Genomic DNA, 16,351 nt, shown 5'->3' on the forward strand with positions numbered 1-16,351 from the left:
CAACACTTAAACTTGATGCATGTATATTTGTTTCCACTCCGAGGTAGTCTAATTATACATCCAAGATCACGTCCCAGCATGGGATAGCTGTATTCTATGGAGTCAAGTATTGAAGCCTTCAAGCACCTGAACACTGATATTACAGCAGCAAGGCCTCTGAAGTAGTTGGCATCTGGCTTGTGGCTTCTGTGGACCATTCTTTGCCTGGAGAAACAAAGTAGTCCAATGAAAATCAATCATTTTAGGCGCAGTAAAATGGGGTGTAACTTAATTAAATGTTGCGTTTACATACGCAACATTTAAGATAAGAGCAGACGCTCTTAAGAGCAGACGCTCTTATCCAGAGCGACTTACAGTAAGTACAGGGACGTTTCCCCCGAGGCAAGTAGGGTGAAGTGCCTTGCCCAAGGACACAACGTCATTTTTGCACGACTGGGAATCGAACTGGCAACCTTCAGATTACTAGCCCGACTCCCTAACCGCTCAGCCGTCTGACTCTTTCACTTTTCACTTTTAGAAAATGTTTTTCCCTCTAGACCTGTCCTTCTCCCCGAAAAGTGTGGGGTCGACTGGTCTGAACTTAAAACGCTGTCACGTGGCTTTATTTGGTTTTGTCCCACCACTTCCTCACACAGGAGATTTGAAAGTCCCTCGACGGTCCTCAATAGGTTTTGCGGTTTTCTGAATTGGCCTTCAGAATAAGAGTATGACAGGCGCTAATAACGAGAATAATGCCACAATGTCGGAATTTGGTGGCGCAGTCCACTCCATATTCAGATTTATTTATTTTAAGATTACAGTCTAGCTGTCAGTCTAGTCTATTATCAGTCGAGCTATAAAAGAAGCAACTTAGCATGTCCAAAATATACAGTAATTGCTAATAAAAGTGTTTGAAATGTTTGGTGAGAAAGGGACTGATGTAACTTTTGACAAGAGGTATATTTTTATTGACTTACCTATAGCTGTTTACCCTATGAGAACAAATTCCAGTCTTTTGTTGTTGTCAATGTATCTTGCGTATTTACTTATTTTTCTCGCGAAAGACAGTTTGCTCTGACCTTTACTTTGAAACATTTTGAAGCAATAAACCGGAAATGAGTTTCCTTGTTGATGCTGGCTCCACCCTCGCAGATCGACAACAGAACAGAAGAGGAAAGTGATCAAACTGGATGTTACAAAAGAACATCTGACAGCTACTGTATGTTATCAAAATATCGTTAACCTCTCAAACCAGTTAATATAGGTAGGCTTGGCGACAAGCTGCTTTCTCATCCAAGTGCATCGATCGTTTTGGTTTTGTCGTTGGAAAAGTTGTTTTAACTAGAAATTGGACCAGTCTAGGTTTGTGTTAAAGTTTGTGTACCTAGTATCGCGTGTTGGTTTCGCTGTTTATGTCGCCTAGCTTACTTGCTTAATTAGCACTTAATAGATTTAGACCAAGTCTCTATCAATATCAGTGTGAGTTATTTTAGGCGAACTGTACTACTTCTCCTAAGATGCAACCTAGCTGACTTGAGTGCATCCTTGTCTCGCTTGGTTTGTTTCGGGCGATGTGATGCAGGAGCACGTGATAATAACCAGGCCAAGGGGTTAGAATCGACCAAGGGTCTGTTTGAACTGTGTGTTTACCCTTGTTGAGAAACTGAGACACTATCTTAAGGACATCAATAATAATGTCAGGGCCTGATCTCAGATCTTCCCAGTAACTTGATCTCAGTGTAACTTACCATCAGTTGGTTACAGCTAACTGTAGCCTACCTTCCCCTTGGTCTCACTTGGCCAGGGATGAAAAATATTGACTGTCCTAGTGAAGTGATTGACTGACTGTGTACTGCCACTCTTTTACTGTACCCTCTGTTCAGATGCAACACCGGGTCTGACATAAGTGGACTGCTTCAACTGAAATGATTAATTTGAACAAGTGGTTTCTACACCCATGTGGACTTTTAGTGTGTGTATGTCTGATTTTTCAGTTTCCACTTTCCGTGTGCCCGCAGCAATGGAAGCAGCTAAACCACCTACCACCTAGCCCCCTCCCCCCACATCAACATCCCAGACACGCCCCTCTCCAGTTGCCACAGAGACAACCGAATCATGGTGGACGTGACAAAATGGCCGATGTTCAGCCTGATGGCGTCTGAGGAGCTGTCGACCATACGGAGGGTCTGTGTGTTCGGAACCTCCGCCAACGAAGTCATCTACATCACCCACGACAACGAGGTAAACACTAGGTCGAATGAGGGGGGTTTGTCTTCTCATGTGAGGCCTGCAGACCGAGAGTCGTCCTGTCGTCACACTGGGGGTCAGTACTGTACCAGACAAGCATATTTTCTTTCTCCACCGTTAAGGCGGCTCTGTATTCTGGCGTGTTTATCAGTAGTGATTGCGTGTGTGTGTGTGTTGTACAGCCCTTGCTTGCTTGCATGCTGGTGTTTACTTAAAAGGTAGAATTTTTTGCTTTGAATATTGGTGACCCACATTACTCTCTCTTTTTTTCCCTAACTCCTCCTCTTTCTCTCTCACACACACACACACACACACACACACACACACACACACACACACACACACACACACACACACACACACACACACACACACACACACACACACACACACACACACACACACACACACACACAGGTGTATGTGTTTGGTCTGAACTGCAGTAACTGCCTGGGAACAGGAGACAGCCTTAGCAGCATCACACCCAAGAAGCTGGACTTCCTGAGCGGCAGGAAGGTGTTGTGTCTGGCCTATGGCAGCGGGCCTCACATCCTGCTTGCCACAGAAGGTGTGCCTCCTCTCCCCCTCCCTCTCCTGCTCCCTCTCCTGCTCCATCTCCTCCTCCTCCCCTCTCCTGACTGTGTGTGACCTTGCTGTGTGTGTGAGCCATGAGATCCAGAGGTAGACAGCCACAGTGTTGTTTCCCCCCCCAGAGGGAGAGCTGTTTGCCTGGGGCCACAACGGCTACAGCCAGCTGGGGAACGGCACCACCAACCAGGGTGTCACCCCGGTCCTGGTCTCCGCCAACCTGCTCAACAAGAAGGTCACAGAGGTCGCCTGTGGCTCCCACCACTCCATGGCCCTCACGGATGCAGGGGAGGTGAGACCGAAGGGAGGAGATAGTGTGTGTGTGTGTGTGTGTGTGTGTGTGTGGGGGGGGGGGGGGGGGGGAGGGGGTTGGAGGGTGAGGGTCTGAAGGGAGCGAGGCATAGGAAGTGAGGGAGTAAAGGGAAAGGGACGCAGCAACTTGTCTATCTGAATCATACAGCTCCTTTTAATCTTCTAGTCCCAACCGAACGCAAAGTCTTTTCTTCACCAGCTTGTTTAAAACCGTATAACGTACAACTCCACCATGTGAGACAGCTTTGGCATTAGCTAATTTTTTTCCACCTCTATGTGGCAATGCCTGGTCGGTCTGCTAGCCACTTCAGAACAAAAGCACCCAAAGCCATTTACTGGAAACCTGGCTGGTTAAGCTGATGCATAAAGGCCTCATTGTTGCGCAACTGGCTGAGTCAGCTATTCCAGAGACACCATGGTAACACCTGACCATTTGCGTTAGCTCGACTGTCAAAGTTGTTACATGTAATGCATGTAATAAGTGGGATTCGAACCCGCAACCTTTTACATGAAAACCCAAACATCTTCCAATAAGACTTCAGGCTATTGTTAGAGATTGTCTGTGTAAGACTGTTAACTTTTTTTTACCTCACAGACAAGACTTTGTTAGAGTCTAGTGCTGTTGGTGTTCCCTGTTACCCTCTACCTCCCCCTACAGGTGTATGCCTGGGGCTACAACAACTGTGGCCAGGTGGGTTCTGGATCCACGGCCAACCAGCCTACCCCCAGGAGAGTGTCCAACTGCCTGCAGAACAAGGTGGTGGTCGGCATCACCTGTGGCCAGACCTCCTCGCTGGCGCTGGTGGACAATGGAGAGGTGAGGGAACGGGGGTCTGTCACAGGACGGGCTTGCTCTGGCAGCAGGGTGGAGCCAGTCTCACCCAGGGAGAGACAGGGAGAGAGCCAGTCTCACCCAGGGAGAGACAGGGAGAGAGCCAGTCTCACCCAGGGAGAGACTGGCTGCTGAGACAGACTGTAGAGAGAGACTGTGGATGCAGAGAGAGAGGGACTGTAGAGAGAGAGACTGTAGTGTTAACTTAAATACTAACTTAAATACTCAAATAGAAAATCAGGTGGTTAGAAAAATGCATTTATGTTGAGACACTATTTCTGGTGTAAATGATGTTGCATGTCTGCATGTCACTGTCTCTTTTTCCATTCATTTGCGTGTTTCTTCTTTCCTTTCCTTTTTTGATCTCTCCTGTCCTCCCTCTCTCTCCCAGGTGGATGGGTGGGGCTATAACATCTCTCCTGTCCTCCCTCTCTCTCCCAGGTGGATGGGTGGGGCTATAACATCTCTCCTGTCCTCCCTCTCTCTCCCAGGTGGATGGGTGGGGCTATAACATCTCTCCTGTCCTCCCTCTCTCCCCCAGGTGTACGGGTGGGGCTATAACGGGAACGGCCAGCTGGGATTGGGCAATAACGGAAACCAGCTGACTCCCTGTCGCCTCTCGTCACTTCAGGGTTCATGTGTGCAACAGGTGACACCTAACACACACACATACACACAGAGTTATAAAACGGACCCAATTGCTTTAGTGTTCATGATCGTTTGGTAGTCGGCCAATATAAAGGTTTGTTTGTTTCATCTCTCCTCTCCTCTCCTCTCTCCTTTCTCCTCTCCTCTCTCTCCCTGTTCCCCTCCAGATAGCCTCTGGCTATTCCCACTCGTTGGCCCTCACAGACGAGGGTCTGCTGTACACCTGGGGGGCCAACACGTACGGCCAGCTGGGCACAGGCAACAAGAGCAACCAGCTGAGCCCTGTACAGATCATGACTGAGAAGGGGAGGTGAGAGAAGCAGTCACTCAGCCACAAATATATATAAATGTGTAAATACACACACACACATGCAAGCACACTTACACAGATATGTACAGTACACACATTCAACATATGTATGTACACACACATACACACACACACGAGAACAGTATGTACACACATACATGTACGGACACACACACGCAGATGACCATAGTCAAGCCCAGTTCACATACCCCCCCCCCCCCCCCCCCACCCAGCAGGATCATAGAGATCGCGGCGTGCCACTCCACACACACGTCGGCGGCTAAGACCCAGAGCGGCCAGGTGTTCATGTGGGGTCAGTGCCGGGGCCAGTCCGTCGTCCTGCCCCACCTCACACACTTCAGCTGCACGGACGACGTGTTCGCCTGCTTCTCCACCCCCTCCGTCATGTGGCGGCTGCTCTCCATGGGTAAGACGCCTCCGCCGTCTCCTCCGCCGCCTCCGCTGGAGCTTCACACCAAAGACGCTACTTACCTGTAGGTGGGCAGGTTGATTTCTTTGACAGCGGTCAAAAGGCGTGCGTGTGTTCTTTCCAGAGCAAGACGACTTCCTGACTGTGGCAGAATCTCTGAAGAAGGAGTTTGACAGCCCGGAGACCGCTGACCTGAAGTTCAGTGTGGAAGGCAAATACATCCACGTCCACAAGGCTGTGCTCAAGATCAGGTGAGACTCCGTCTCATGCAGCATGGATGGAGGGAAGCACCTTTATGCAGGTCCCTCCCTTTATACAGGGGGAGTTCATACAGAGCCATTCACTGATGGATGAATACCTCCCTCCTCTCTCTCTCTCTCTCTCTCTCTCTCTCTCTCTCTCTCTCTCTCTCTCTCTCTCTCTCTCTCTCTCTCTCTCTCTCCCCCTCCCTCCTCTCTCTCCCCTCTCTCTCTCTCTCTCTCTCTCTCTCTCTCTCTCTCTCTCTCTCTCTCTCTCTCTATCTCTCTCTCCCCCTCCCTCCCTCCTCTCCCCCAGATGTGAACATTTCCGCTCCATGTTCCAGTCCCACTGGAACGAGGACATGAAGGAGGTGATAGAGATCGACCAGTTCTCCTACCCTGTGTACCGCGCCTTCCTGGAGTTCCTCTACACCGACACCGTGGACCTGCCCCCGGAGGACGCCATTGGTCCGTCCCACACAGCCACACCCACACGGCACTTTTAAACGCTGCTGATTGGATTATAATCTGTAAAGAATTTGATGGAGTTTGGCAGAGTCCCTAGATGGTGTGTGTGTGTGTGTGTGGTCTCAGGTCTGCTGGACCTGGCCACGTCCTACTGTGAGAACCGTCTAAAGCGCCTGTGTCAGAACCTCATCAAGCGAGGCATCACCGTGGACAACGCCTTCTCCCTGCTCGCCGCTGCCGTCCGCTACGACGCAGAGGTCAGGACAGGCCTGGACTGGTAATCTGTCATATCGGGCAAATGCCCGGTGGGCCGACGCACTTGGGGCCGATATGATATTTAACCCTTGTGTTATCTTCGGGTCATTCTGACCCATCAGTCATTGTGACCCACCGTCGTATTGCGACAGATTTACCGCATACAAAGACAAAGTGAAGCATTTTCTTTTAACCGTTGGGCTGTCTCAGACCCCCCACATTGCAAAGGTTAAAAGAAAATTATTTTAATTTGTTTTTGTATTGGGTAAAATTGGGTAAACACAACGATGGTTCGTTATGAACCTTTGGGTCATGTGACCCGAAGGCAGCACGAGGGTTAATATATATATTTTTGTATTTATTTATAAACTTACAATTGGCCAACGACCGGCCCATAAAGCAGGGACCCATTGGTTCATTTTCCATACTGACACTGGGCTGGCCCAATCACATCTTTTAACGCTTTTGGTGTACTGTTGGGTTGTGTCCGACCGATTGTGGTGGGCCGGTCTGAGTAAAAATGCCAGGGCCATTTTTTTGTCCCAGTCCAGCCCTGGGTCAGGCCCCGGCCCTCTGACTCACACGCTCACCTCCCAACACCCACACCGCTTATACAGAGGAAATTAAGAATCTAGCTGGTCAAACTGCTGGTTATCCTGGGCTGCCATGCTCTTTGGCCTGGTGCCTCTTTTATGGATGTGTGTATATTTTTGAATGGATATTATTTTAATGTGACTGTTGAAGCACACATCACCTGCTGTTTCTATCAAGCACAGAATTATATTCCCCTTACTAAATAACTATTATGGAGTGGAGATATGATAGGGGTCTAATCATCCAGGAAACCTCTCCATTACTCATGTCAGGAGTCAGACGGCTGAGCGGTTAGGGAGTCGGGCTAGTAATCTGAAGGTTGCCAGTACTTCCTGTAAGTCGCTCTGGATAAGAGCGTCTGCTAAATGACTAAATGTGAATGTCTACTTCCTGTTCTTCCACTGGTGGAGTTTAGGACCTGGAGGAGTTCTGCTTCAAGTTCTGTGTGAACCACCTGACGAAGGTGACCCAGACCACCGCTTTCTGGCAGCTGGACGGCAACATGCTGAAGGAGTTCATCTGTCGAGCCAGCCGCCACGGAGCCTTCAAGAACTGACCTGCCTGAGGTCGGCCCGAGACTGGGGGGGCGGGGGGCCTAGGAGGGCTGGGGTCCTGGGGGGGCGGGGGGTCCTGGGGACCTAGGAGGGCTGGGGTCCTGGGGGGGCGGGGGGTCCTGGGGACCTAGGAGGGCTGGGGGAGACAGTCAGTCACAGGACATCTGCTGTCTGTTCCGGGAGCTGGTGCTGTGTGATGGGCTCCTTCTGCTTGGCTACGTGTACAGCAGGCAGGACTGGACATCTGCATACCGCTGCTTCACTGGACTCTCCTGAGCTGTGGGGTTGTGATGTTCACCTGTAGTTCATGGGACTCACAGTCTCCCCCTGCTGGTGAATTGTTTTAGACGACGCAAGGGTTTTTCCTGGGGAAAACCCAAATCTTAATATTCAGATGTTATCATCTAATGTTTCACATCATTCTACAACATAACCAGTTTTTCTATCACATAGGGGACTAGATCAGCAAATCAGGCAAACATAAAACAGCTTTGCCAGTATTTAGCTTCTTCTTTCAGGCCTCATGGAGTGCGACTGCTTCATATTTTCGCGCTTTCGTTTGGTAATTCAGTAGGGGTTGGGGAAAAAATCGATTCACATATGAATCGCGATTCAGTCTTCTAGTGATTCACATCGATTCACAAATTTCAAAAATCGATTTTCTATTTTTCTATTTTTATTTTTTATGTAAATTTGATAAAAAATTGTGACCCAAAGAATCGATTCGAATCGAATCGTGCAGTACCAAAATATTCCCACCCCTAATAGACGGTAAGCTGTACATTTCTGTTTAATATTTAACCGTTGCTGAAATAAATAAGTATTAAAGATAGGTCTACTTATTGTCACTGTATTCTGTATTTCTTAGAAATCCTTCAGCAAACTTTCACTTGTTTTGTAAGTATGATTAGAAGGCAGGGTATTCTGTTTTATGAATTGGCATTAGCTGAAACAAAACTTACATTGTCCTTTGGCATTCAGTAGTGTCATAGGGGCAATTACACAGGAACCCCTCTGTGGCTCAGTGGGTAAGCATATGTATGATTGAGTCTACTGCCAAACACGGTACCCCTGGATCAAATCTTGCTCAAACCAATTGATAACTAATTCACCTGATAATTAATTTAACTGATATCAGTTAAGTAATATATATGTTATGTTTGAACACAAGATATCTCACTCAGTAGCCCACATCCTTAACCACTGAGCTATCAGGGATCATAACAATCTCCACTCAACATTTAAATTTGACATTGCCCTATCTAGTTGTAACAACCTGCAGAGTTGGGGTGTCAGAAAACCATGAGAAAGCAGGGCTCCCTGGTTAGCTCACTGAGTTAGTGTGCGTGCTCTGAAAGCTGGGGCAGTACTGCAACAGCCTGGGTTCAAATCCAGCATCAACCCTTTTCTGTATGTCTTCCTACCTCTCCATTCTTTTCCTGTCACACTTCAATTAACTGTCCAGCATGTCAAACACAAATGAACATCCTGCTGTGTTCTAAGGCAAGACTATGGGGAGGGGAGAGGTGCATCATCCTTCCCTGACACCCGAATCTGGATGGATGGCTGAACGGCTGGCTGGCTGCTTAGACACACGGACTTTGGCAGACTAGAAGCCAAACAAATCTAATTAGTCTAATTATCTTTAAACAAGCAGCATTGGGACAGAGAATTGAGATTCGGCCTAATCCCTTTGGTCATTTTATCCAAAACACATATGCTAACCCCTTGGGTCATTTTATCCAGAACGCACATGCTAACCCCTTTGGTCATTTTATCCAAAACACATATGTTAACCCCTTGGGTCATTTTATCCAGAACGCACATGCTAACCCCTTTAGTCATTTGCTTATCTGTACTTCTACTTGAGTGAAGGATGTGTGTACTTTCGCCATCTCTGTGTGACTGTTTGTTTTCGAAGAGTTTCTGAACTGTCAGTTTGTTTTGTACGAACACCAATCAGGTTGACTTATGTCTGCCAGTTGTTAGAGTGCCCGGTGACATTTACCTTGAATTGCTTTACCAATAAAGTACACTGACCATTGCAATCTGTCTTTGTCCACTTTATGTATAAAACATAAAAAGTACAAATGACACTAGATAGTAAGGCACTGTGACAGTCACCATGAGTAAAAGGCAAATAGTAGAATCTGAAGCATGATAACAATACACTGAGACCAAACAGTAGAAATGGACTAAAATGAACTTCACATCCAAAGTGAATTCTGGGAGTTGTAGTTTGCAGCTATCTCTTCAGCACGGAGGAGGCAGTCTTCAAGGCAGTAAAGGACCTCTCCAGCTCCTTGCGTTTCCTATCCAATGCTGAGGATGCACAGTGATAGGATGAGATCTTTCCGTCAGACGGCAGGCCGGAAAGAGTTGCACGACACTGAACGTTGACCTCGTTTATTAGGCGAGCTCGGATCATGTGACTTGTCTCACAGGCGTCATGTATATAATGGCTGGACAGTACAAATATAGTAACCACAAAACATGCCCTTAAACAGCACAAACTTCACTAATGATGCACATTGGAAATGGCCCACAGGTGACAGAGTCGTAACTCATTGTTTGTACTATTCTCGGCATCTTGCTCTTTCCAGAGGTTGAACAGAGCACATTCCAATATCTATATGCGTATCGTCAGAGGCCCACTGTGTGACCTCTTGACCACAGCAAGGGACAATCCTCACATGCAGAAACTGCATATCACACAGTTAATGGTAAATATAATAAGTACCGGTCATAGTAATAATATTATTACTTAAGCATGTAATAAAATATGAAGATTTTAGACATCAGACACAGGCAGTAAACACATCAGAAGACACACATTTCTAATCTAGTCATAATGGCTCAGTTTCTCTGACATGGATTAAGCCAAGTCCTAGACTACAATTTCTTTCCAATGAAGATCTTCATAAAATGTTTCTCTTAGTTTAGGACTATTCAATTCATTTTTAGGAAACTGGCTGTACAAGTCTAAGATATCTAGCTATGTTTGTTTACACACCGAATGCATGCATGGCATGTTCATATACCTCATGCCCTGTGCGTCCCTAGGTGGTCAGCTGGGCTCAGGCCCACTCCAGAGTAACTGTTGCTCTCACCTTTCCAATGCTCCGTCACCAAGAAGTTCAGCTTCCCGGAAGCCTCTAGCACCCTCAGGGACAAGTCGTAGTCTGGAAGAGACACACAGTCAACTAGAGAGCCAGTGTGATAGGAGCTGTATGATGTCCTAAATATGCAGACTCTGACACAACAATATGCATATGCCTATATAAGAATGAATTAGGCTAGAAACTTGCCCCCTTGTCCCTCTCACCCTCCCTCTCACCCTCCCTCTCACCCTCCCTCCCTCTCACCCTCCCTCTCACCCTCACCCTCCCTATCACCCTCACCCTCCCTATCACCCTCCCTCCCTCTCACCCTCCCTCTCACCCTCCCTCCCTCTCACCCTCCCTCACGGTCGTTCTCACCCTCCTGGCTGGCCTGGTCAGTCAGGATCCTGCTGGATATGTCCCTCATGTCTGAGATGAAGGTGTTAAAGATGTCCGCCGTGCAGCCTGCCTGGTTGCAGTTCCTCCAGAACAGCGTGGAGCTGGAGCTGGGAGACGTTGGGACGTGGCAGCCCTCGGGGGAGGAGGGGGACGCAGCGGTGTGGGTACTGGGGGAGCCCCGGGGGTCGCTGGGCAGGGTGGGGTCGCTGGGCAGGGTGGGGTCGCTGGGCAGGGTGGGGTCGCTGGGCAGGGTGGGGTCGCTGGGCAGGGTGGGCCCACAGGTCGGAGGGGAGGCAGGGATGGACGTGGGACTGGGTCCAGAACCAGTCACTGGGAAGGACAGGACAGCTGCTGGTTACATCACCTTCACAGTTACCTACGTGTATTATGTTGCTTGTATAATAATAAACTGTCATGATGCTGTTTGCTAAAGCTTCCTCATGTCTGAATAGCCACAAGTTAGGTATTTTCTAAGATGTGACTAGGAAATGTCTGTGACACTAGATTGTAGTGTTCTTCAGGGGTGACCGGGGGTCAGATGTTGGGGGTGATGTGTAGGTACCTGTGGACTGAGATAAGGGCAGGATGATCACAGGCAGGAGTAAGATCTCTGACTCGTTATCCTGGGAGAACAGGAAGACAGTACCAGGCTTTACAGTGTGTACCAGTCTCAGTGTGAACCAGTGGATTACAGTGTGTGCAGGGGCTTCAGTGTAAACTCACAGAGTCAATGGAAGTATCTCCATCTGTCTTCTGAGGAAGGGCGTGTCCTAAAGACGAATGAGCAAGTGTGTTATTGATCGTGGGTATGTGTGTGCGTGTGCTTTGGTTGTGTGTGTGTTTTAGGGGCAGGTATGCGTGTGTTGTTAAGGGAGTGCAGGCATGTCGTGTGATCTGGACCTGAGGTCGAAGCTGCAGCGGGGTCGGCATGGTGACTATGAGGAGCCTGAGGAGGTAGGGCCACCTATGAGAGAGGCAGACAGACAGAGAGAGGGACAACTATCAGTTATAGGGAGTCAGGTGGCTGAGCGGTGAGGGAATCGGGCTAGTAATCCGAAGGTTGCCAGTTCGATTCCCGGTCATGCCAACTGACGTTGTGTCCTTGGGCAAGGCACTTCACCCTACTTGCCTCGGGGGGGAATGTCCCTGTACTTACTGTAAGTCGCTCTGGATAAGAGCGTCTGCTAAATGACTAAATGTAAATGTAAGTTATCACAGGCAAGTGTGTGTGCAGGGAGGTGATGTGCCGCTCTGTGTAGCGAGAGGTTGGGGTTTGGGGTGCTCACCGCGTCTTGCACTACACAGTACACACTGTTCTCTAAGTCCGACTCCAGCGGGGCACACTCCATGTCCACCGTGCCGTCATCCTCACCTGGAGCCAGACCAGCACAGACAGACACACAACCAGAGTCACAGTCCCTCCACATGGACCAGTCCCTCCACACAGGCCCCTCTGAAGCCAGCAGGACCACAGCATGGTCCTGGATCCAGTCATCTCTGAGAAGCGTGACAAACCTGAATCTGAATCTTCCACGACCAGCATTCTCTTCCTCTTGAGGTGCAAGGGCGAGTGTTGTCGAGGCATCCCATTTTCCTGCCTGTGACAGGAAATAGAAAACAGACTGTACTGAGTCACTGTAACAGGCTGAGTCCATTTAATTTAAGGCCCTATGTTTTTATGATCTAGGTTTTAGGTTACTGTGAGTCAGTAACCTAAAAGTGAGTCAGTTGGCTGAGCGGTGAGGGAATCGGGCTAGTAATCCGAAGGTTGCCAGTTCGATTCCCGGTCATGCCAACTGACGTTGTGTCCTTGGGAAAGGCACTTCACCCTACTTGCCTCGGGGGGGAATGTCCCTGTACTTACTGTAAGTCGCTCTGGATAAGAGCGTCTGCTAAATGACTAAATGTAAATGTACTGTGTTAGCAGATTGAGTTTATGAATTGTTGTACTTCTTGGTTTCAGTTTCAGTTGCTAAACATTACCAACTATAAAAACACCCCAGTGAAAGAAAAACATTCAGCAAGCATTCAGAAGCACATCCATTTCCACAGCACTTACGTCAAACTGCTGGATCCCTGTCAGAAAGGTCAAAGTTACAATGAGTTTGTTTCACGTGAAAAACGCACTTTCATACAGAATGCATCTTTGAGTGCTGCTTGGATATTTTGGGGTGTTTGTTGCTGTCAGGTAGAGGTTAGTGGCAGACCTTGGGAGACGTGTGCTTGTGGTGTCTAGACGGGTCAGAATCACATCCACGAGAAGGTCCTGCCTCAGCATAATCAGAGCCTAACAACAGCCACATGACAACCCAGTCAGTCACTGTACAAGGAAGAGGCTATTCATGGCTGTACATGATTGATATGCAGATTTTGTGTTGAGAGGCTTCTCTCCTTCTAGGGTCAAAGGTCACATGGTATACTTTACCCAAGGTCTATATATGACTTAGGGCCTCCCTTGCGAGAAACGTACTAAATCTTCTAGAAGGTTTCTGAAAGACACTCAGCGGCAGAACTTCAGACTCACCATTAAATGACAAAGCTCGGCAAAAAGGCGCCTTTTCTCTGTTTGACACTTCTGTTGAAACTTCTGCATCAAAACACAACACAATATTATGAAAAGCAGAAATGGATTAACCGGATTCTGACATAGGGTGTATTTGAATGTTGGGAGAAGCATAAATATGATCAAAACTAAAAGCCGGACACTCACCCTTAGTTGCTCCATGCTTCTTACAGTACACCCTGCAACACAGAAACAGTCGGATGGATCACCGCCTTGCTGTGGCACGTGCACATTTTCAATAAGGCTTAAATAACATACCACATGCTTGAACGAAGAAAGAAAAAAAGATTGAAATATTAAAGTTGACTAACTTGTAGGTTCCCTTCACACGATCCTCGATGATGTCTGCTCCAGCTGTCTTGGCACAGGGGTAGTGATACGTCCTGTTACACCTCTTCACCTCACAGCCCACTGTGGCGCCTTTCACACCGCAATCGTGGCATGGCTGGGGATGGGGCACAGTGACATTAGTGGAGATGAAAGGCAAAGCTGGTCGAAAGGAGGAAGTCACATGATTTTCCACCTGGCCAATCACATGGTCGTAACACACCCTTGTGTTTGGCCAGAAGTAAAACAAAGAAAAATTCCATGGGATTTTTCAAGAATTACCGTATTTTTCGGTGGAAAAATTGTGGAAAAGTTGTAAAATCAGCCTTTTGTATATGCCGCACCCCACTCCTCTTTTTATATGACAGACTTTCACTTCCTCCACATAACGATTAGGTCAGCATCACACCTACGTCAGTTCTTTGGGGTAAAATTGTGGTATAATTTTATTTTATTATTTTATTTCCTAAAAATACGGTAATGAAAATGTATGGGAATTAACAGTAGGCCTACTGGGGAATTTGAGTTAATATGCACTTAATGTACTTCCAGGACTACTCTACTTGCACTTACAAAACATTTTTTTAGATGTTATCTCCTTGTTACACTGTCATTACACTACACTGTTGTTACGTTGTTGCCAGCGTGACACTATAACAGGTAGTGATGTGCAATTCATGAGAATGAATTAGGCCTAACTTTTTAAATATTTTTGGCATAGAGAAAGCAGTGACCACAGTTCAGTTTATTTGGCAACTGGCCAAAGACAACGATTTTACCAGTCTGTTGCCGCGCCGTATCTCTTTCTCAACATCGTCCACAGAAAACCCACACAGACTGTCGTCCACCGGCGAGTTCTGGCAGTACAGACCCGATGAATACAGCTGAAATCATCAAGAGAAAGCAATTAGGCCTAATGTAAAGCTAGGGTGATCAGATTTGACAATTTTGGAATCCCTGCCGGGCGCATTTTTTAGGTCTCAAAAAGAGGACATGTCCGGGTAAAAGAGGACGTCTGGTCACCCTATGTAAAGCTATTTACACCGTCACACATGGCTCTGTTTCTATTTTACTCTACTACTATGGTTGAAGAAAATGCTACTATCTAGGCTATAACTTGTAAACCAGCTGCCAAATACAGAATCTGACCTAGCGAGCAAGTTCATGTTATTCTTACCAGACAATTCTCGTGAGCAGTCACTGAGTTCTTACTTGATAGTGGTCCAGTTCCCCGGCTCTCCCCTGCACACTGACAAAGTGCACATATTCTTTTATGATTCATTATGCAAAAGGTTTTCTAGCTATTACAAAATGTGAGTGAATGTGGCTGCATAACTCGCCACCTCCTCTTGAATATAAGTTTCGTTTCTGTAATAGACCCGACATTGGTGTCAATCTTTGGTTATCGGGTTTTCCCATTCGGGTTGCCAGGTCTGCCTTCATCCCTCCTATGCCTAATATGCCGTTAATAGTAAGTTAATTTGAAATATTACTGTACATACATTCAGTTATCACATTGAACATAGCCTATATCAAGGCAGTCTAGTGAAGGATTTAATTTCTTTGTGTCTATTCCAAAATGTAATGATGGTATTCAATGACACAAATCTGTGTTCTAGAAAGAGTGGTCTGGAGTTGCAGAGGTCCGATAATATCAGCTTTAATGCAACAGTTAGAAATCAACACGTCCAGAGCTCTGGGGTTGTCTACGTTTTCCTACCCGCAACAGAGTTTGGGCTGGTTCACGAAGTCCAACTGCTATCTTTCCCTCCCCAGCATATATTTATACAGCGCAATTAAAACAGAAAGATGAAAAGAGGGTTGAGCTTGTTCTCTCGTGCATCAGGGAGTTGTTCTTGCCTACGCGTCCCACCTGCTCGGGTACCGTCTCCACCCGGTTTCAATGTTGTTTCTGAAAATGAAGAGATAGAGACACAAAGAACAGCCTGCTTCCCACACTCTGTGTGAGACACCATGTTTAAGCCTGAGCACACTTCTCAGATCATAAGACAGAACTTTAATAAGCACATATATTCTTTACTAGCTATAATGTAAACTCAGACCAAGTCGCAAATGCGTCTGGAAGAACCTCTGTTCATTTTCGATTTCCAAGGTGAGTTGTCACAGGCTCAGAACACATGGATAAATAGTGGATGTGGAGTTTCGTTGGCTCTTGTGTTATTCACGTTTTGGATGTGAAGAATAGGCCTAATTCATTCTCATGAATTGCACATCACTACCTGTTATAGTGTCACGCTGGCAACAACGTAACAACAGTGTAGTGTAATGACAGTGTAACAAGGAGATAACATCAGGCAACCCGAATGGGAAAACCCGATAACCAAAGATTGACACCAATGTCGGGTCTATTACAGAAACGAAACTTATATTCAAGAGGAGGTGGCGAGTTATGCAGCCACATTCACTCACATTTTGTAATAGCTAGAAAACCTTTTGCATAATGAATCATAAAAGAATATGTGCACTTTGTCAGTGTGCAGGGGA

At 47.1% G+C, this 16,351-nt stretch overlaps 2 protein-coding genes across 6 annotated transcripts; one reads left to right on the forward strand and one right to left on the reverse strand.

The window, feature by feature from the left end:
* The first annotated feature begins 1,137 nt into the window (after window positions 1-1,137).
* LOC134017184 (RCC1 and BTB domain-containing protein 1-like) lies at window positions 1,138-7,488 on the forward strand. 5 transcript variants are annotated; one of them, XM_062456563.1, is made up of 12 exons: window positions 1,138-1,341; window positions 1,974-2,220; window positions 2,644-2,794; window positions 2,940-3,106; window positions 3,785-3,943; window positions 4,500-4,607; window positions 4,774-4,916; window positions 5,150-5,343; window positions 5,471-5,597; window positions 5,902-6,053; window positions 6,180-6,310; window positions 7,318-7,488. In XM_062456563.1, the coding sequence occupies exons 2-12, from the start codon at window positions 2,095-2,097 to the stop codon at window positions 7,456-7,458; spliced, it is 1,599 nt and encodes a 532-aa protein (XP_062312547.1). In that variant the 5' UTR covers window positions 1,138-1,341; window positions 1,974-2,094; the 3' UTR covers window positions 7,459-7,488. The 5 variants fall into 5 exon arrangements, with proteins under 5 accessions (XP_062312547.1, XP_062312551.1, XP_062312546.1 ...); XM_062456567.1 differs by having other exon boundaries at window positions 1,998-2,220; window positions 6,180-6,330; XM_062456562.1 differs by having other exon boundaries at window positions 1,998-2,220.
* A 2,018-nt stretch (window positions 7,489-9,506) lies between these two features.
* Window positions 9,507-15,239, reverse strand: phf11 (PHD finger protein 11). Its single transcript, XM_062456573.1, has 15 exons — window positions 15,024-15,239; window positions 14,626-14,730; window positions 13,831-13,964; window positions 13,667-13,698; window positions 13,481-13,543; window positions 13,164-13,243; window positions 13,016-13,032; window positions 12,472-12,554; window positions 12,243-12,328; window positions 11,857-11,920; window positions 11,680-11,726; window positions 11,519-11,579; window positions 10,936-11,286; window positions 10,567-10,638; window positions 9,507-9,778 (listed from the first exon to the last, which is right to left on the reverse strand). The coding sequence occupies exons 1-15, from the start codon at window positions 15,126-15,128 to the stop codon at window positions 9,702-9,704; spliced, it is 1,377 nt and encodes a 458-aa protein (XP_062312557.1). The 5' UTR covers window positions 15,129-15,239; the 3' UTR covers window positions 9,507-9,701.
* Between the last annotated feature and the right edge of the window lie 1,112 nt (window positions 15,240-16,351).

The sequence above is a fragment of the Osmerus eperlanus genome, chromosome 3 (assembly GCF_963692335.1).
Source record: "Osmerus eperlanus chromosome 3, fOsmEpe2.1, whole genome shotgun sequence".
In the NCBI taxonomy this organism is placed as follows: domain Eukaryota; kingdom Metazoa; phylum Chordata; class Actinopteri; order Osmeriformes; family Osmeridae; genus Osmerus; species Osmerus eperlanus.